The sequence below is a fragment of the Borostomias antarcticus genome, assembly GCF_949987555.1.
Source record: "Borostomias antarcticus genome assembly, chromosome: 15".
NCBI classification, from domain to species: domain Eukaryota; kingdom Metazoa; phylum Chordata; class Actinopteri; order Stomiiformes; family Stomiidae; genus Borostomias; species Borostomias antarcticus.
In genome coordinates, this window is record NC_140248.1 from 25,351,396 (window position 1) to 25,372,060 (window position 20,665).

Genomic DNA, 20,665 nt, shown 5'->3' on the forward strand with positions numbered 1-20,665 from the left:
CAGAGAGTTTTTGGGTGTAGTTTCAAAACTAAATTCAGCTTAAACTTGCTAATAAATGCTGATTGAGGGCCTGAATGAATTAGAAAGTCGGGATCAATTAAAAATCAGGATAATTTCTTAAACTGAAACATGCATTTTCAAGTAGTTTGTTACAGAAACATACAGTATACTGTACATGGACTACTGTATCACTTGAACATAGTCAAATAACATGATATTGGTTCTTTCAGAGGATAAAATAATTCAATCTACAGTAGGCTGCCCACACAACGACACACTCAGGAACATGTTCAGTAGTAATGACAGCGCTGTGATCGGCACCTCCTCCATGCTGAGTGAACTTTGACCGGCCGGCCCTCTCATCAGCAGGGTCAGGCCACCTGGCAGGGTTCAGCCGGAGCACACAGGGCATTAAAGCGCTGCGCTGGGCCAGAGCGGAGTGAGGGACTCAGGTAAACCAGGCAGAGCGGAGTGAGGGACTCAGGTAAACCAGGCAGAGCGGAGTGAGGGACTCAGGTAAACCAGGCAGAGCGGAGTGAGGGACTCAGGTAAACCAGGCAGAGCTGCGCTGGGCCAGAGCGGAGTGAGGGACTCAGGTAAACCAGGCAGAGCGTCTCCAGCATGGTGGGCAGGAGGAGGAACGGCTCTAGAGGCAACAACGGTCCTCAGGCCCAGAACAACACGCAGCAACGCAGGGGGGCGGCCCGCAAGGTAGGTCACGACACCGCCAGGACCGCTCTGAATTCACATGATCTGACCATCTATCAGGGTCTCTGAATTCACATGATCTGACGATCTATCAGGGTCTCTGAATTCACATGATCTGAAGATCTATCAGGGTCTCTGAATTCACATGATCTGAAGATCTATCAGGGTCTCTGAATTCACATGATCTGACGATCTATCAGGGTTATTATCTTCATCTAATCTAATTAACTACACGTTTTGAGGCTTCTGGGTTTCGTATAATTTGACATTTGACTAAATCATGCTCACTAATAAGATAGATAAGAAATGCTCTATGAAACATTTGCTAGTTAGAACATTTTGCTACAGTACAGGTGTAACTCAATGGTACATGTTGTACATGTTAGGTAACTCAATGGTTCCAGCATGTTACTTTGACAGTGACACTTCACATACTGGAGGGAGGGAACATCTGACTATTACATAACTACTTTATCCACTCTGCAGAACAGAGATATCAGGGAAACCCCATGCTGTGAAGTAATTAGCCTACAGGATTTAGTAAACTTCAACTTTATGTTTAAGTGTTTCACAATGGTGAAGTTTTGGGGGTTGTAGAATATCTTTATCTTTAAAGCTCTCTTAATCTCACTGCTGGTTTAGAATAATTTCTAACAATGCAAAGTTTTTCTTTTCTGATAACACCATACTGTAGATAAAGTTGTGTGATGCACACACTAACACACGCTCACACACACACATGCACACACACACACGCATACACACTTACACGCGGGCACACCCATACATGCACACACATACTGTACACACACCTATAAAAGCAGCCCAATCCCATGACAGATCCAAACTGGTATCACAACCAAGATCTGAGATTCAAATGGTGAACTCCCCTTTCTTTAAAATGGTGAACTCCCCTTTCTTTAAAATGGTGAACTCCCCTTTCTTTAAAATGGTGAACTCCCCTTTCTTTAAAATGGTGAACTCCCCTTTCTTTACACTAGCACTAGAGAGACAACGCCCCCCCCCTAACCCTAACCCTAACCCTAACCCCCCCATCACACATCCTGGTAACTTTGGACCCAGTGATCTGATCATTCATCATATATGACATTTCACCTTTAGATACTAGTTGTCATGTCAGGTATTTTATATTGTATTTAGGTGTAATATATTATATTGAGGTATATTTGAGGTATATATTTGAGGTATATTTCCAGAGTAGCTCCCCCATCACTGCTACATTGCTTTTATGAAAATACAATACTAGATCAACTGCTAGATTAGCCTTGACAAGTGTTTATTATAAAGCGATGTCTCCTCTCTCTCCCTCCACCCCCAGACTCTGAAGGAGCCAGCGGTGTTCGCCCAGACCACCGGCTACCAGTCAGACATCGTCCATGAGAAGCTCACGGCCGCCCAGGCGCGCCGGGGAACGCCAGGTCAGTCAGCTGGACCGCCGTCGACACCTGACCTCTGACTAATAGAACCAGCGGAGAGGATTTCAGGTGTTTTACCTCAGAACTTGGCTGAGCCAAATCAAGGGCACCTCGTTGTGGTTGACTAATGCAGGTATTTCAGGGCCTGTGGTCAGGCTGATCCCAGGTCAGTGGTTGACTAATGCAGGTATTTCAGGGCCTGTGGTCAGGCTGATCCCAGGTCAGTGGTTGACTAATGCAGGTATTTCAGGGCCTGTGGTCAGGCTGATCCCAGGTCAGTGGTTGACTAATGCAGGTATTTCAGGGCCTGTGGTCAGGCTGATCCCAGGTCAGTGGTTGACTAATGCAGGTATTTCAGGGCCTGTGGTCAGGCTGATCCCAGGTCAGTGTTTGACTAATGCAGGTATTTCAGGGCCTGTGGTCAGGCTGATCCCAGGCAGTGTTAATTTTGACAGCAAATTATGATTTTGTTTTAGTCATAGTCTTTTGGCTAAAATGCCATTTAGTTTTAGTCATATTTTAGTCATCTGACTTGTTTTAGTTTTAGTCTAGTTTTAGTTGACTAAATATCATTACGATTTTAGTCGACAAAATCTACCATAGATTTAGACAACTCAAATTTAACAGGCTTAGTTCAATCAATCAATCAAGTTGGATTTATATAGCGCCTTTCATGAAACCCAGAGCGCTTTACAGAGTCCAGTATTCATTCAGACAGTCATACCGGTGGTGGTCAGACACATCTGTAGCCACAGCTGCCCTGGGGCAGATACAGATACAGCTGCCCTGGGGCAGATACAGATACAGCTGCCCTGGGGCAGATACAGATACAGCTGCCCTGGGGCAGACTGACAGAAGCGTGGCTGCTTCTGTCAGACAGTTTCATAATGAAGCATTCCTCTCCCCCAGTCTGATGCTAACTGTGTTTGTGCCTGATATAGCAAGCTATAACATTATCATGACTCTAACTGTGTTTGTGCCTGATATAGCAGCTATAACATTATCATGATGCTAACTGTGTTTGTGCCTGATATAGCAGCTATAACATTATCATGATGCTAACTGTGTTTGTGCCTGATATAGCAAGCTATAACATTATCATGATGCTAACTGTGTTTGTGCCTGATATAGCAGCTATAACATTATCATGATGCTAACTGTGTTTGTGCCTGATATAGCAAGCTATAACATTATCATGATGCTAACTGTGTTTGTGCCTGATATAGCAGCTATAACATTATCATGATGCTAACTGTGTTTGTGCCTGATATAGCAGCTATAACATTATCATGATGCTAACTGTGTTTGTGCCTGATATAGCAGCTATAACATTATCATGATGCTAACTGTGTTTGTGCCTGATATAGCAGCTATAACATTATCATGATGCTAACTGTGTTTGTGCCTGATATAGCAGCTATAACATTATCCTGTCAGCACTAGTTGGCTAGTCAGGCTAGCTAACATCAGGCACAGGCTAGCTAACGTCCCACCGGAGGAGAGGGGCTATGGGGAGGAGAGGGGCTATGGGGAGGAGAGGGGCTATGGGGAGGAGAGGGGCTATGGGGAGGAGAGGGGCTATGGGGAGGAGAGGGGCTATGGGGAGGAGAGGGGCTATGAGGAGGAGAGGGGCTATGGGGGGGAGAGGGGCTATGGGGAGGAGAGGGGCTATGGGGAGGAGAGGGGAGGAGAGGGGCTATGGGGAGGAGAGGGGCTATGGGGAGGAGAGGGGCTATGGGGAGGAGAGGGGCTATGAGGAGGAGAGGGGCTATGGGGAGGAGAGGGGCTATGAGGAGGAGAGGGGAGGAGAGGGGCTATGGGGAGGAGAGGGGCTATGGGGAGGAGAGGGGCTATGGGGAGGAGAGGGGAGGAGAGGGGCTATGGGGAGGAGAGGGGCTATGGGGAGGAGAGGGGCTATGGGGAGGAGAGGGGCTATGGGGAGGAGAGGGGAGGAGAGGGGCTATGGGGAGGAGAGGGGCTATGGGGAGGAGAGGGGCTATGGGGAGGAGAGGGGCTATGAGGAGGAGAGGGGCTATGAGGAGGAGAGGGGCTATGGGGAGGAGAGGGGCTATGGGGAGGAGAGGGGCTATGGGGAGGAGAGGGGCTATGAGGAGGAGAGGGGCTATGGGGGGGAGAGGGGCTCTGGGGAGGAGAGGGGCTATGGGGAGGAGAGGGGCTATGGGAGGAGAGGGGCTATGGGGAGGAGAGGGGCTATGAGGAGGAGAGGGGCTATGGGGAGGAGAGGGGCTATGAGGAGGAGAGGGGCTATGGGGAGGAGAGGGGCTATGGGAGGAGAGGGGCTATGGGGAGGAGAGGGGCTATGAGGAGGAGAGGGGCTATGAGGAGGAGAGGGGCTATGAGGAGGAGAGGGGCTATGGGGAGGAGAGGGGCTATGGGGAGGAGAGGGAGGAGAGGGGCTATGAGGAGGAGAGGGGCTATGGGGAGGAGAGGGGCTATGGGGAGGAGAGGGGCTATGGGGAGGAGAGGGGCTATGAGGAGGAGAGGGCTATGGGGAGGAGAGGGGCTATGGGGAGGAGAGGGGCTATGGGAGGAGAGGGGCTATGAGGAGGAGAGGGGCTCTGGGGAGGAGAGGGGCTATGGGGAGGAGAGGGGCTATGGGGAGGAGAGGGGCTATGGGGAGGAGAGGGGCTATGGGGAGGAGAGGGGCTATGAGGAGGAGAGGGGCTATGGGGAGGAGAGGGGCTATGGGGAGGAGAGGGGCTATGAGGAGGAGAGGGGCTATGGGGAGGAGAGGGGCTATGGGGAGGAGAGGGGCTATGGGGAGGAGAGGGGCTATGAGGAGGAGAGGGGCTATGGGGAGGAGAGGAGCTATGGGAGGAGAGGGGCTATGAGGAGGAGAGGGGCTATGGGGAGGAGAGGGGCTATGGGGAGGAGAGGGGCTATGGGGAGGAGAGGGGCTATGAGGAGGAGAGGGGCTATGGGAGGAGAGGGGCTATGAGGAGGAGAGGGGCTATGGGGAGGAGAGGGGCTATGGGGAGGAGAGGGGCTATGGGGAGGAGAGGGGCTATGAGGAGGAGAGGGGCTATGGCGGCGCCAGGTAGCTAACTGTTCGTGTCTTATCCATCTAGCTACAGTATAACATTAGACAGCAGCAGTAGTTGCTTAGCTAGCTAACCCAGACTAGCTAACCCAGACTAGCTAACCCAGACTAGCTAACGCTAGATACCCCCGCCAGCCGCCACAAGCATAGCCCCACTTGTTGCTAGCTAACCTGTGCTAACATTAGCTAGCCACTAACGTTAGCGTTGCAATGATCACACTTCAGTTCTCCCCCGCCACAAACCTACAAAACACTGGTTTCTTTTAGCTTGTATTGTATTTGAAGTATTTCAGAAACACACCAGCTTGGGTTTAGCTAATCCAGTAACGTTAGCCGGGGGTGGGGGGGTGCTTATTACCTTCTCGTGAATTTCGGGATGACTGTTCTCCAAATGTCGCTTTAGGTTTGTTGTATTTTTGCCAGTAATTTCCACCCCACACGGTTTACAAATGGTTTTGTTTTCCTTTGCATCAAATATGAAGTTTATCCAGATGTCTGCTCTCCTCTTTCTCCCGGTGTGTGTGAACGAGGACAAAGACATTTCTGAACTGTGGTAATTTACTGAACATGGATGTATTAATATAACTATATTATATTATATATAGGGCTAAATACACACAGGCTACCTGTAGGTTATTATATTATATATAGGGCTAAATACACACAGGCTACCTGTAGGTTATTATATTATATATAGGGCTAAATACACACAGGCTACCTGTAGGTTATTATATTATATATAGGGCTAAATACACACAGGCTACCTGTAGGTTATTATATTATATATAGGGCTAAATACACACAGGCTACCTGTAGGTTATTATATTATATATAGGGCTAAATACACACAGGCTACCTGTAGGTTATTATATTATATATAGGGCTAAATACACACAGGCTACCTGTAGGTTGTTATATTATATATAGGGCTAAATACACACAGGCTACCTGTAGGTTATTCTATTATATATAGGGCTAAATACACACAGGCTACCTGTAGGTTATTCTATTATATATAGGGCTAAATACACACAGGCTACCTGTAGGTTATTCTATTATATATAGGGCTAAATACACACAGGCTACCTGTAGGTTATTATATTATATATAGGGCTAAATACACACAGGCTACCTGTAGGTTATTCTATTATATATAGGGCTAAATACACACAGGCTACCTGTAGGTTATTATATTATATATAGGGCTAAATACACACAGGCTACCTGTAGGTTATTATATTATATATAGGGCTAAATACACACAGGCTACCTGTAGGTTATTATATTATATATAGGGCTAAATACACACAGGCTACCTGTAGGTTATTATATTATATATAGGGCTAAATACACACAGGCTACCTGTAGGTTATTATATTATATATAGGGCTAAATACACACAGGCTACCTGTAGGTTATTATATTATATATAGGGCTAAATACACACAGGCTACCTGTAGGTTATTATATTATGTATAGGGCTAAATACACACAGGCTACCTGTAGGTTATTATATTATATATAGGGCTAAATACACACAGGCTACCTGTAGGTTATTATATTATATATAGGGCTAAATACACACAGGCTGCCTGTAGGTTATTATATTATATATAGGGCTAAATACACACAGGCTACCTGTAGGTTATTATATTATATATAGGGCTAAATACACACAGGCTGCCTGTAGGTTATTATATTATATATAGGGCTAAATACACACAGGCTACCTGTAGGTTATTATATTATATATAGGGGTAAATACACACAGGCTACCTGTAGGTTATTATATTATATATAGGGCTAAATACACACAGGCTACCTGTAGGTTATTATATTATATATAGGGCTAAATACACACAGGCTACCTGTAGGTTATTATATTATATATAGGGCTAAATACACACAGGCTACCTGTAGGTTATTATATTATATATAGGGCTAAACACACACAGGCTACCTGTAGGTTATTATATTATATATAGGGCTAAATACACACAGGCTACCTGTAGGTTATTATATTATATATAGGGCTAAATACACACAGGCTACCTGTAGGTTATTATATTATATATAGGGCTAAATACACACAGGCTACCTGTAGGTTATTATATTATATATAGGGCTAAATACACACAGGCTACCTGTAGGTTGCATCCAACTCATTCTATTAATATATCCATGATCCAACTACGCATGCGCACATCCCGAACCTCCACATTCTGATTTGAACTTTTCCCATACGTCCCTCCATAACCATTTGTCTAGTTTTTATTTGTTGACGAAAATGTGAATAGATATAGTCATAGTTTTTGTCATCATACATTCATTTTTATTTAGTTATCGTCTCGTGACGATTACCCAAAAAATGTCGTTGACGAATAGTTTTCGTCATAGTTCTCGTCAACGAAATTAACACTGCTGATCCCAGGTCAGTGTTTGACTGATGCAGGTATTTCAGGGCCTGTGGTCAGGCTGATCCCAGGTCAGTGGTTGACTAATGCAGGTATTTCAGGGCCTGTGGTCGGACTGATCCCAGGTCAGTGCGACCCTCTCTCACATTCAGGGTGATGGACAGAGGGAACTGAGAAAGAAGGAACTGTGAAAACAGAGAGAGGCTGAAATAACGTTCCTGTAAAGGAGAGAGTTCAACATGATGTTTTATTTCCTGGTTCTGTAGCCCAGCGGCCGGTCAGAGTCTACGCTGATGGGATCTTTGACTTGTTCCACTCTGGACACGCTAAAGCTCTGATGCAAGCAAAGAACCTGTTCCCAAACACACACCTGATAGTTGGAGGTACACTGGAGGCACACACACACACACACACACACACACACACACACACACACACACACACACACACACACACACACACACACACACAGACCCACAATTGCAGAGGTTATAAACATATTGCATTCATGGACACACACATACATACAAACATACATATTGTACTTTCCTCGCACTTAGAAAGTATTGCTAGTAATGGATATTTGACATTTTCATCAGTGTTAAGCTTGTGTGTGTGTGTGTCCTCACAGTCTGCAGTGATGAGCTCACACACAAGTTTAAGGGCTTCACGGTGATGACAGAGGACGAGCGTTACGAGGCGCTGATTCACTGCCGCTATGTAGACGAGGTGGTCAGGGACGCCCCGTGGACCCTCAGCACAGAGTTCCTGCGCAAACACAAGGTCAGTCCATCTGCCCAACGCTCACACATGGTACAAACCACAAGCACAACTATCTGTGATCCTGGTTAACATGAGGTTGTCTTGCTGTGACATCCAAAGATTGACTTTGTGGCCCACGACGATATCCCATACACCTCTGCAGGGACAACCGACGTCTACAAACACATCAAAGAAGCAGGTGAAGAGATCTGCTACTACAGGCACACATGCTGGGTTTCTGACTGAAAAACACTCAATGTTTGCTAAAATTCAATTCAATTCAAATTTTATTTCAGACACAGCCCACAGGGAGGTCCATAGCACAATAAAATACATAAAATAAAATAAATACAAACAATAAAAAAAAAAGACCTAGACTAAGTGTTAAAATGTCATGCCAGTATGTTAATATAGTTGTGTTGTTCCCCCCCGGTCTGTGTGTCAGGGATGTTTGTGGCGACTCAGCGAACGGAGGGCATCTCCACATCTGACCTGATCACCCGCATCGTGAGGGACTACGACGTCTACGCCCGGCGCAACCTGCAGAGGGGCTACACCGCCCGCGACCTCAACGTGGGATTCATCAGCGTAAGAACCAGCCGCCATAGCGCCATCACAGTCACGCCTGACAGCGCGGAAACAGCTCAAATCTAGACTTTTTAAGAATAAAAAAAGAAAGGAACAAGCTCATAGAACAAGCTGTCAGTCAAGGTGAGACATGGAGGTTTGAGGATAACAGTCTGGGTGGGTGGCGAGAGCAGAACACATTTCCACTGACAGAGTGGTGATTCTAACCCTAACTAACCTTCTCTCTGTGTGTGACCTCATCGGACAGGAGAGGAAGTACCGCCTTCAGGACCAGGTGGACAAGATGAAGGAGACGGTGAGGACGGTGGAGGAGAAGGGCAAACACCTCGTCCATCGTGTGGAGGAGAAGAGTCACGACCTCATCCACAAGTGGGAGGAGAAATCACGAGAGTTCATAGGGAATTTCCTGGAGTTGTTTGGCCCTGATGGAGCGTGGGTAAGTTACACTTTGACCCCCTAGAGTGGTTATGCAGATATAATTTGATTTGGTTAATTTGGGGGTTTAAACACATGCAGTAGAGTACATAAAAGCAGTGGATGACATGCATTTGTGCTGGATTTTCAATGTGGTCCCAGAGTTTATCTTATACAACTACTGTACTTTTAACAACCAAGTCTTTTGGGCATCACTAGTGTTGAGTCAACTCCAGAATCCACCCTTTCTATACAGCCTATGACAAAACCAGTCACTTCAAATAAAAAACAGAAAATATGTTCAAAATGTTCAAACATGTCCTCTGATCTCAGCACGCCATCCAGGAGAGGAGCGGCCGCGTTCTCCAGGCCCTGTCGCCCTACGCCTCCCCCCGCGCGTCCCCTAGCAGCAGCCCCACCAGAGCGCGCTCCTCCTCCCCCCGCACCTCCCCTAGCAGCAGCCCCACTAGAGCGCGCTCCTCGTCCCCCCGCACCTCCCCTAGCAGCAGCCCCACCAGAGCGCGCTCCTCCTCCCCCCGCACCTCCTCCTCCTCCCGCTCCTCCTCCTCCCCCCCCCTCCTCCCCCTCCTCACTCCGCAAGGCTTCCTCTCCTCAGCCCCCCTCCTCCTCCCCCAGGAAGTCCTCCTCACGCCCGAAGTCAAAGTCAAAGTCTTCCTCCCGCCAGAAGCCCTCTTCCCCGAAGGCCTCCTCCAATGCCCCCTCAAACTCCACCCCCCCCCCAAACTCCCTCAGGAGGATGAGTGAGGGGGATGAGGGGGATGAGGGGGAGCAATAGGAACTCCACTGCAATCACACACAAACAAGAAGAGTATACACACGCACACACACAGTACACACACACACACACTGACACATAAGGTACACAAACACACAATCTTACACATACTGTACACACACAGATTCTAGCACTCAGTGAGAGCTACAGTAACACACACCAAACAACACTACCACAACATCCATGTGTACTGTATATACTGTACGGTTTGCCTGCTTGAATACATTCTTACAAATACTTTATAGTAAAATCCTTATGTTCTTTCTGTTGTTATCTAGATGCAGTACAAATAAATGTCTAAACATATCTTAATGTCTAAACATATCTTATAGGAAATAATGATTTAAATGATGAAAATCCTTCCTAAGATTCTTGTTGCCATGCAATTAAAACTATTAACATATTATTCAAATGTCATTTATCTCTTTTTCACCAACTGTTTTTGCTAAGACATTCCCTTTCCATTCAACTTTTAGTCCAAGAGATTTTTTGAAATCCATGAGACGGTAGCGTCCATCATATAGTGCCAGGGCCAGGGCCAGGGCCAGAGCCAGGGCCAGGGCCAGGGCCAGGGCCAGGGCCAGGGCCAGGGCCAGGGCCAGAGCCAGGGCCAGGGCAGTAGCCCTTTACTTGAACTAGATGTGACACTCACAATTGTGTAGTTTAATGTGTTTGATTAGTTGTTCTTGAAGAGCCATATTTATTTGGGGTTGTTTCTAATGAATGCTGTAGTTTGTACCCTGCGCCACCAGAGGGCGCTGGTTCCCTATTAGAGTGAGGCGCGAGGCTGTTTCCTCAGACTGACAGCCTGTGAAAACGAATATCTAACGTCTCCCGTGTTATTCTTGCTTCTATATAAAACAGGTATGTAAAGTCACCAAGCATGCTAGAACTAAGTAGGAACCATGAATGTATGTATTTAGCTTGTGAACTACAGAGTTCGGGGTCATTAAATCCAGCATAATCATTAGTTTGTTAAACGGAAAAGATCGCTAGCTTCTTTAGCTTGGTAGCTAACTAGCCAGATAGCCTAGCTGCTTCCCTCACGTAACGGCAGCTACTGGCCATGGTTCACGTATCCCAGTTGAGGGGATGGTTACTCACACCATTATTAAGTATTTCTTTTGTTTCATTTTGGCTCCTGGACTCATTGGGTTTATTTTCTGGCAACAGTAAGAAGGTATGAATGTGTAGAAGGTTAAAGTTAGACAGTAAGAAGGTATGAATGTGTAAAAGGTTAAAGTTAGACAGTAAGAAGGTATGAATGTGTATCAGGTTAAAGTTAGACAGTAAGAAGGTATGCATGTGTATAAGGTTAAAGTTAGACAGTAAGAAGGTATGAATGTGTAAAAGGTTAAAGTTAGACAGTAAGAAGGTATGCATGTGTATAAGGTTAAAGTTAGACAGTAAGAAGGTATGAATGTGTATCAGGTTAAAGTTAGACAGTAAGAAGGTATGAATGTGTATCAGGTTAAAGTTGGACAGTAAGAAGGTATGAATGTGTATAATAAGGTTAAAGTTAGACACGGTTTGATTGAACGTTTCTGAGCTGAGCGACGGTTGAGAGGAGTGTAGCTGTCGTCACCATGGTAACACATAGCCAGTTAGTTACGGTGGCTTCTAGCCACGCCCCCAGGATTCTGAATCTAAAGTGAAGGCCTATTGAACCGCGCCATCTTGGCTAGATTTGTAGTCATTTGACTATTTCCGGTGACTTTTGTACTTGCGCAGTTGTGCTTTTCTGTCCGACGCGCGTCCACGCACGTTCCCGGCTCTCCCCGCTTTGATTTAGCAATGAAAACTGGCTTGCATATTAACCTGTTTTTGTAAAAATATATCCATTGGAGAAATTATTTTTTCATCCAGGCATCTTAGTTTTAACAGGTTAATTATAGATGAACATGTTTTGTTTGCTAGTAGAAGGTATTAATTCTGTTCGCGTGTTAACTGTTTAGTATAAGTTTGGTTCTTTGGCATAGGCTGGTTTATTCTGAATATACATATATAATATAGATTGAATTTAACTATAAAGCAGTAATGACACTTTTAATTACTAGTATTAAAGACTAGTAGTGTGAACTGTATAAGACAGTAATGTAGCATTGAGTGCTACCAGGATAACTTTACTGTAGATATTAATTGGTCTATTGAGTCCATTGTTATTGCATCAGTGCAAGTGGAATGTATGTTGTAACTTATGTATCTCTGAAAGATAATTGTTGACATAAAAGAGAAAGAACAAATGAAAGGAACGATGAATACAGAAAGGATTCATTTCCAGTTGTATTTATTAGAGACGACTGACAGCCTGTGAAAACGAACATCTAACGTCTCCCGTTTTATTCTTGCTTCTATATAAAACAGATAAAACAGACCACATACATGTTACAGGGCCCCACGCCCCCCCTGACCTAGGACCTGTAACAGACCACATACATGTTACAGGGCCCCACGCCCACCCCTGACCTGGGACCTGTAACATAGACTCTACTCTTTACTTGAACTAGAATAATTAAATATCCATTTAATCAGGTAGGTCGGTTAGGTAGGTAGGTAGGTAGGTAGGTTGGTAGGTAGGTAGGTAGGCAGGTAGGTAGGTAGGCAGGTATGTAGGTAGGTAGGTAGGTAGGCGGGTAGGTAGGTAGGTGGGTAGGTAGGTAGGCAGGTAGGTAGGTAGGTAGGTGGGTAGGTAGGCGGGTAGGTGGGCAGGTAGGTAGGTAGGTAGGTAGGGAGGTAGGTAGGTAGGTAGGTAGGTAGGTAGGTAGGCAGGCAGGTAGGTAGGTAGGTAGGTAGGTAGGCAGGCAGGTAGGTAGGTAGGCAGGTAGGTAGGTAGGCAGGCAGGTAGGTAGGTAGGCAGGTAGGTAGGTAGGCAGGTAGGTGGGTAGGTAGGCAGATAGGTAGGTAGGTAGGCGGGTAGGTAGGTAGGTGGGTAGGTAGGCAGGTAGGTAGGTAGGTAGGTAGGCAGGTAGGTAGGTAGGTAGGTAGGTGGGTAGGTAGGCAGGTAGGTGGGCAGGTAGGTAGGTAGGTAGGTAGGTAGGTAGGTAGGTAGGTGGGTAGGTAGGCAGGTAGGCAGGTAGGTAGGTAGGTAGGCAGGCAGGTAGGCAGGTAGGTAGGTAGGTGGGTAGGTAGGCAGATAGGTAGGAAGGTAGGTAGGTGGGTAGGTAGGTAGGTAGGTAGGTAGGTAGGTAGGTAGGTAGGTGGGTAGGTAGGTAGGTAGGCAGGTAGGTGGGTGGGTAGGTAGGTAGGTAGGTAGGCAGGTAGGTAGGTAGGTAGGCAGGTAGGTAGGTGGGTAGGTAGGCAGATAGGTAGGCTACTTTACTAATCCTAACCCTAATCCCTGGGGGGAGAATTGCACAGTTACAGCAGCCACATTCAGAGTACACCAAAGAAGCAAACCTTAGATTAAAAATAATGTCATCACTTACATTGACTAACAATCTCATCAATTACATTGATCAGATACAGTCCAGAGTCAAATCAGGCCTAACCCAATTCATTTTTTGTTAGCTCAAGTGGCCTGCAGTATTGAATTGAAATCAAAATTCAAAAGAAATCATTATTGATAATGGCCGGGTTTCCCGATAAAGAACCTTCTTAAGGAACCCTTCTTAAGCAACCCTTTGCATGGGAGTTAAGACGTACTTTGGAGTTAAGTGCTTCTTAACTCAGTTAAGTGCTCCTTAACTCGTTCGGGAAACACGGCCAATATCTGTCAAATAGTATATGTTGGTGTTAATACACAAATGAAACCAAACAGCTCAGAGTTCAGAGTTAAGTGCACTGTGTTGCCTCTGTGTATGAAATGTGCTAATGTTCTTTGAGTCTGATTTGAAATAGATAGAACTTGGTATCTACTGTATTTTAGACACTTCTGCAACATATCACTAGCCTCCGCTAGACTTATTTCACCTCTTGCCCTGGGCAAAACTTTGTAGCAAAAGAGAATGAATATTCAATCTCAGAATAGCAACATCTCACGGTGCACCTTTTTTTTTAACTGTTTGCTTTGGAGCGCTTAATTCAACAGACAAGTCTGAGGTCTGGATAGCTGACTGCAGGAGTGGTGCACAACCTGGATATAACGAGCTGCTGCGTGTGCTCGTCTAACGAGGTGGTTGTGCAGGGGGTTATTTGGCCTTGTACTTGGAAGCATCCCAGGGGTCGCTGCTGGGATTACTCCAGTCATCTGCCTCAGGCCCCGTCTGGTAGTGACGCCAGGCAGACTTGTTGAATACCGGCAGACGCTCAAATGACTCGCTGGACACCGCCTGGGAACCAGACAGACAGACAGACAGAAAGACTGATGACACAACCTCCATATGGAGAAAGATGGATCAACCATGATCTCTGTGGGAACAATGATAGAAGTCAGGCAAGTTCATAGTGTTGGTGGTGGATGTCACTCTTAATAATAACTAGGATCTTAAACCTATTATACAGCATGTAGGATTTTATGGGTGGACATATTTCTACATAGCTATAATGAATCGAGAGGGATCAATCAATGAGGACCGTGTCATCCTGCTGTTTGGCTCTTTTACTCCAATTTCTGAAATTCAATGCATTCAAATGCAGTGTGAGCATGCAAAGATTCAATCAGCAACACGTCAGGTTGCGACGCCTTAAGAACGGCGTCCCCCAGGGATCTGTCCTGTCCCCCTCCTTTATAACATCTACACCTATGACCTGCCGATCACAGTCTCCAGGAAGTACGCCTACGCAGACGACCTTGCGCTGGTGTCCTTAGCTGGAGACTGACAGGCCATGGAGGAGACACTGAAGCAGGACATACCTCCAGAAATGGAGATTGAAGCCCAGCGAGGCAAAGACGGTGTCGGAGGCCTTCCACCTCAACAACAAGGAAGCCAAACGTGAGCTCCGAGTGCACATCGATGGAACACTCCTGCCATGCTGCGCCGAACCAACCTATCTCAGTGCAAGAAGTTAACAGCTCGTGTGGCGTTGATGAGACTGGTCCGATCGCGACAGAGTCCAGGATTTGCAGACAGGTGGAGTCAAAGCGAGAGGTTAACTCCTCCGCGTTAACGCACACGGGGCTGACTGGGCCGGGTAGAGTAGCGCTGGTAAACGCAGACGAGAAGCGAACAGCAGTGGAAGGGTTCAACATGCGGAAACGACGGGCCGGTGCAGATGGTTTGGCGATATCACATGAGAGAGATACATCAAATAAAACAGGCATATGATCAGAGAAAAATGCACCACAAACTTCGATATTAAAAACAGATAGACCATAAGATAGAACAAGATGGAGTGTGTGCCCGCGCTCTTGTGTGGGATCAGTCACCAACTGCACAAGATCAAATGAGTCAATAAGATTTAAAAAGTCTCTGGCCAATGGCTTGGAGGGACAGCACACATGTACATACAAGTACATACAGGACATACAGGACATGACATGCAGGACATACAGTACAGGACATACAGGACCCAGACTACTCCATGCCAGAGGACATATGGGTGGACATACCCAGACTACTCCAAGCCAGAGGACATGTGTATGGACATACCCAGACTCCTCCAAGCCAGAGGACATATGGGTGGACATACCCAGACTACTCCAAGCCAGAGGACATGTGTATGGACATACCCAGACTCCTCCAAGCCAGAGGACATATGGGTGGACATACCCAGACTACTCCAAGCCAGAGGACATATGGGTGGACATACCCAGACTACTCCAAGCCAGAGGACATGTGTGTGGACATACCCAGACTACTCCAAGCCAGAGGACATATGGGTGGACATACCCAGACTACTCCACGCCAGAGGACATATGGGTGGACATATCCAGACTACTCCAAGCCAGAGGACATGTGTGTGGACATACCCAGACTACTCCATGCCAGAGGACATGTGTGTGGACATACCCAGACTACTCCAAGCCAGAGGACATGTGTGTGGACATACCCAGACTACTCTAAGCCAGAGGACATGTGTGGACACAATTGCAGACTACTCCAAGCGGCTCCAGGCTGATAAACATTTACCCTCACAGCATGAGTTACAGGTTGTCCCTACGTGGGGGTATGAATGGTGTTTAGTGTTTAATACCTTCAGGTAGATGACAGCGTCGGTCCCCACCCCCTCCATGGAGTACAGGCTCAGGTCCCCCTGGAAATAGCGAGCGTAAAGTCTGGAGATGGGGAGCCCATAGCCAAACCCAGCCTGGGCACAGAGAGGAGAGGAGACTGACTAGGGCTGGGTATCAGGTCCAATTTCAAGAATCAATTCGATTCCGATTCACAAGGTTGAGAATCGATTATCACGATTTGATTCGATTCAATATTGATTCGGTTAGTGTTACTAAAAACTTTTTTTTTTAAACTGTAACCTTAATTGACTTTGACCTTTTGACCTTAATTTACTTAATTGACATGACTGCCAAGTTATCATCGTCATCATTAGGGAACGATTGCAGCTGCGTCGGCTCATTTTTGAAACAAACGCGGCTCCATGGATTTATGAAACGAACGCATTAAATATCGATAGCAGAACCGTTTGTCCATGAGCTTATCAATATTTTGGTACTGACCCAATGATGTACTGGTACCAGAAAAATACCCGATCCCGATATCCATCCCTACTGCTCACACGCACGCCACACACGCCACACACACACACACATACACACACACACACACACACACACACTAGCGGTAGCAGACGTTACCAGGGGAGCCGCCTGTGAGGGCTCCAGGCTGGGGGTGGGTGCGGTGGAGTACATGTAGTTGAACAGCCGGTCGATCTTCCTCAGGGGAACACCACCTCCGATGTCGCTAATCTGAGGGGGCGAAGAACGGGACGAGAACGAGAGAGAAGTGAGAGATGGATGTAGTACGTAAAAAACAGTGTGAGCGAACACTTCTCACATAAGTTCTATCATAGAGCGCAGAGACAACTATATCTCTAGGACTTGGATATGCTTTGATCAAGGGCCAGGACAGAGAGGCCCTGTCTGAATACTCTTAAAATGTATCCTTCCTCTTATTTCCTCTGAGAAATCACAGAGCTGATACAGCTGGAGTGGTATAAGCTGAGCACAGGAACACATGCTTTCTCCTATCCACACACTGTAGATCAGAGATGAGCTTATGGAATGGGGAGGGAGGGAGGGATATTCAGTGAACTCAGATGGGGTCTGAGGCGGACCTTAATAGACAGGTCCTCCTTTCCCAGGGTGACCAGGGCCTTGACGGGGGGGAACCCACTACTGCTGTTCTCATGGTGCTCCACTGTGGCCCGCATGGAGTTCTACAGTCAGGGAAACAAACATGGACACCGGGACATTGGTCTAACATCGCCCCATATCACAGACCATTCAGCATAGATATACAACATGATAGAACATGATACTTAGTCAATGAGGTTTCCGCTCTCCAAAAGTCTCCACAACACGGCTACAATAACATATTGACAACAGCTACAGTACATTCTGTCTTCTGAGTCTAGAGTTTCCTCTGGAAATCATTGTAGAAAACCCGGCCAGAGCAGAGTAGCGCTCACCTTGAAGAGCTCAAACAGCATGTGGAACAGATGAGACGGAACGTAGACCACCTGGATGGGCTTGGAGGGAGCCTTGGCTGGGAAACATAGTGACATGAACAGCACACATGTACAAAGCACCGACATTACTTACTCATACATTATAGGCATGTTTAAATAGTTAGTCTTAAGCACAGTTTTTAAAACTTCAAGTGTATCAGCCTATCTGACACTAGGGGGAGCCACAGGTTCATTGACATCATAGACGTCAGTTAGTTTAGCTTATTGTGATTGGATGGTAGGAACGAGAGTTAAGTTAGAGTGCGGGGTGTAGAGAGGAGTTAAGTTAGAGTGCGGGGTGTAGAGAGGAGTTAAGTTAGAGTGCGGGGTGTAGAGAGGAGTTAAGTTAGAGTGCGGGGTGTAGAGAGGAGCAGAGGTGTGTGCGCGAGTCTGTTTAGTTCAGTACAAGTCAGAGAACGTGAGAATAAGAGACAGATAAGGTCTATCGTGTTTTCTCTTTTGTTTTCGTGTTGATGGTCGGGAATTGGCGTTGTTTAAGTTTATAAGCACGTTGTTGGAAGCCTGTAGTGAGTCGAGGTTGTCAGAAGTACGACGTTCATTTCTGCATGCTAGCTACTAGGCTACCGTTGTTAGCCCTACTGTCTCGTCAGTGTTGCTAGTGCTAACGTGTTGCATGAGTCCAGTTAGTTGCACAGCAGAGAGCGTGCTGTGTAACTTTGAACAGAAGACGACAGTTAAGTTAAAGATCATGAACAGAACTTTGAACAAGAAAGAGAACGGTTTTGGGTTTTCCACCCAGAGGAGAGAGCTACAGTTTAACAGTCATCCGACGACGGACTGGGACTGGGGTTTCTGCATCGGCTTGGCGAGGCTGCACCGCCCCGATCTTTATTCACTTGCTGCGCGCACAGGACAGACTACTACGGAAGAGCATTAGGGCCAACAGCAGAGTTTTTTTTTTTTTTTAAGCTTAGTTTAAAGTCAGAAATTCTGACTTTTTTCTCAGAAGTTATTTCTGACCTTTTTCTCAGAAATTCTGAGGTTTTTTTTCTCAGAAATTCTGACTTTAATCTCAGAAATTCTGACTTTAATCTCAGAAGTTATTTCTGACTTTTTTCTCAGAAATTCTGACTTTAATCTCAGAAATTCTGACTTTAAACTCAGAAGTTATTTCTGACTTTTTTTCTCAGAAATTCTGACTTTAAACTCAGAAGCTTAAAACAATAATAAATTCAGTTGTTGGCCCTATTGCTCTTCCGTAGACTACAGACAGCACCCAGAGCACTTTGGAGCGAGCGAACATCAGACCTGGTGAGACTGTTGAACTGTTGAGTTGGACGAATTCAACGCGCCCATTCGTCATCAGACCTGCCACGTTTGTTATTTTGGTGTGAATGTGAGTGTGAGTGGGCCCACTATGTGCATTGTCTGTATTGTAGATAAAGATACAGTTCACTGGATTTAAAGTACAGTAATTACCATTTAGTTTGCCTTTAGAATAATTTGAAGTGATTCTAATTGTTCATATCAACAGTACTTTATTTTTATTGGTTAAAGGAACACTGTGAAGTGACTTTGTTTATAGCTAAATAGGATTAGCCTATTTCATCTCCATTGGTACTGATTTATAATCTATTGAATGGTAGTGAGTTTTCTGAGACTGTCAATTCAAATAGATTGTTTTGTACTATTTTCATATTTCTTTTTACTTTTATTTGGTCTAATATTTTGGGTCGAATAGTTTGACTAGTGTCAACTTTGGTTTATAAGCAGCCAGGGCTGAAAATTAACACCCGCCAATGGCGAGTAAAATTTCATTGGCGACTAAATTTCGGAGGCTATCCGCCACGCTGGCGGGTAAATGTTTGTACCAATCATGTAATAAATTATGTCATGTAATAAAGTCATGCTTCTGATCTGCTCCAAAATTGTTTGGGTTCTAAGTTGTACCATGCTCCACCCTTCCACCGAGTTTTGTGACAATCGGTCCAGTAGTTTTTGCGTAATCCTGCTAACAGACGAACAAACAAACAAACGCACAAACAAACGCCACACCACCGAAAACATGACCCTGCGCTGTCGCTGGGGCAGAGGCAGTGTTGAGGCAGTTAGAGGCAGTGTTGAGACATTTAGAGGCAGTGTTGAGACATTTAGAGGCAATGTTGAGGCAGTTAGAAGCAGTGTTGAGGTAGTGTTGAGGCAGTTAGAGGTAGTGTTGAGGCAGTTAGAGGCAGTGTTGAGGCAGTTAGAGGTAGTGTTGAGGCAGTTAGAGGTAGTGTTGAGGCAGATAGAGGCAGTGTTGAGGCAGTTAGAGGCAGTGTTGAGGCAGTTAGAGGTAGTGTTGAGGCAGTTAGAGGCAGTGTTGAGGCAGTGTTGAGGCAGTTAGAGGCAGTGTTGAGGCAGTTAGAGGCAGTGTTGAGGCAGTTAGAGGTAGTGTTGAGGCAGTGTTGAGGCAGTTAGAGGCAGTGTTGAGGCAGTGTTGTCCACAGCTCATGATTACTGTTTTACTGGCAAACTCACAGTTGACCTCTTTGATTTTCAGCTCCGGGGAAGCCAGGTAGTACTGCTCACACAGCATCTTGGCGGTCTCATAGGCATCTGCACAACACAATAGAAAATAGAAATTGTATAAAGATACATATTTACATGGTTTTCTTTAAAAATTCCTGGAACATGTATGATTGTCATTTGACAGGAAAAGGAATCACAAAAATAACTGACGTTATTATAGTTAGCCAACTGCATTGCATTCAACTCTGAACAAGCATGTTCAGTATGAACTACAGGCCTACAGTAGGCCAACCATTAACATAATCCTTATGCGTGGAAATATGAAAAAAACTAAAAATCACAATAAAAACGTTTAAGCATGTACATGAGATGTTTGGGGTTGTGATCTTGGCATCGCTCACCTTTGACCACCTCAGAAACATTGCAGGAAGGGTCAATACTGCCGATGTGT

General features: G+C 45.8%; 2 protein-coding genes across 4 annotated transcripts in view; one reads left to right on the plus strand and one right to left on the minus strand.

The window, feature by feature from the left end:
- Positions 1 to 355: 355 nt before the first annotated feature.
- pcyt1bb (phosphate cytidylyltransferase 1B, choline b) overlaps positions 356 to 20,665 on the plus strand; it is a 36,264-nt gene continuing 15,954 nt past the window's right edge. The window contains exons 1-9 of one of the 3 annotated variants that reach the window (XM_084449921.1): positions 356 to 452; positions 597 to 711; positions 2,048 to 2,147; positions 7,886 to 8,002; positions 8,251 to 8,402; positions 8,502 to 8,580; positions 8,827 to 8,969; positions 9,217 to 9,405; positions 9,717 to 10,560. In XM_084449921.1, the coding sequence (XP_084306047.1) occupies positions 622 to 711; positions 2,048 to 2,147; positions 7,886 to 8,002; positions 8,251 to 8,402; positions 8,502 to 8,580; positions 8,827 to 8,969; positions 9,217 to 9,405; positions 9,717 to 10,148 (1,302 nt within the window). In that variant the 5' untranslated portion in view covers positions 356 to 452; positions 597 to 621 and the 3' untranslated portion in view covers positions 10,149 to 10,560. Of the gene's footprint in view, positions 712 to 2,047; positions 2,148 to 7,885; positions 8,003 to 8,250; positions 8,403 to 8,501; positions 8,581 to 8,826; positions 8,970 to 9,216; positions 9,406 to 9,716; positions 10,561 to 20,665 lie in introns of those variants that run through there. The other 2 variants (XM_084449920.1, XM_084449922.1) reach the window with 2 other exon arrangements.
- The window catches only part of LOC311318136 (pyruvate dehydrogenase (acetyl-transferring) kinase isozyme 3, mitochondrial-like), an 11,945-nt gene continuing 4,745 nt past the window's right edge, over positions 13,466 to 20,665 (minus strand). The window contains exons 5-11 of the mRNA XM_084449365.1: positions 20,616 to 20,665; positions 20,224 to 20,301; positions 17,704 to 17,780; positions 17,350 to 17,451; positions 16,871 to 16,981; positions 16,252 to 16,365; positions 13,466 to 14,447 (exon numbers count right to left, since the gene is read on the minus strand). The exon at positions 20,616 to 20,665 is cut by the window's right edge and continues 34 nt beyond it. Coding sequence (XP_084305491.1) covers positions 14,307 to 14,447; positions 16,252 to 16,365; positions 16,871 to 16,981; positions 17,350 to 17,451; positions 17,704 to 17,780; positions 20,224 to 20,301; positions 20,616 to 20,665 — 673 coding nt within the window. The 3' untranslated portion in view covers positions 13,466 to 14,306. The remainder of the gene's footprint in view (positions 14,448 to 16,251; positions 16,366 to 16,870; positions 16,982 to 17,349; positions 17,452 to 17,703; positions 17,781 to 20,223; positions 20,302 to 20,615) is intronic.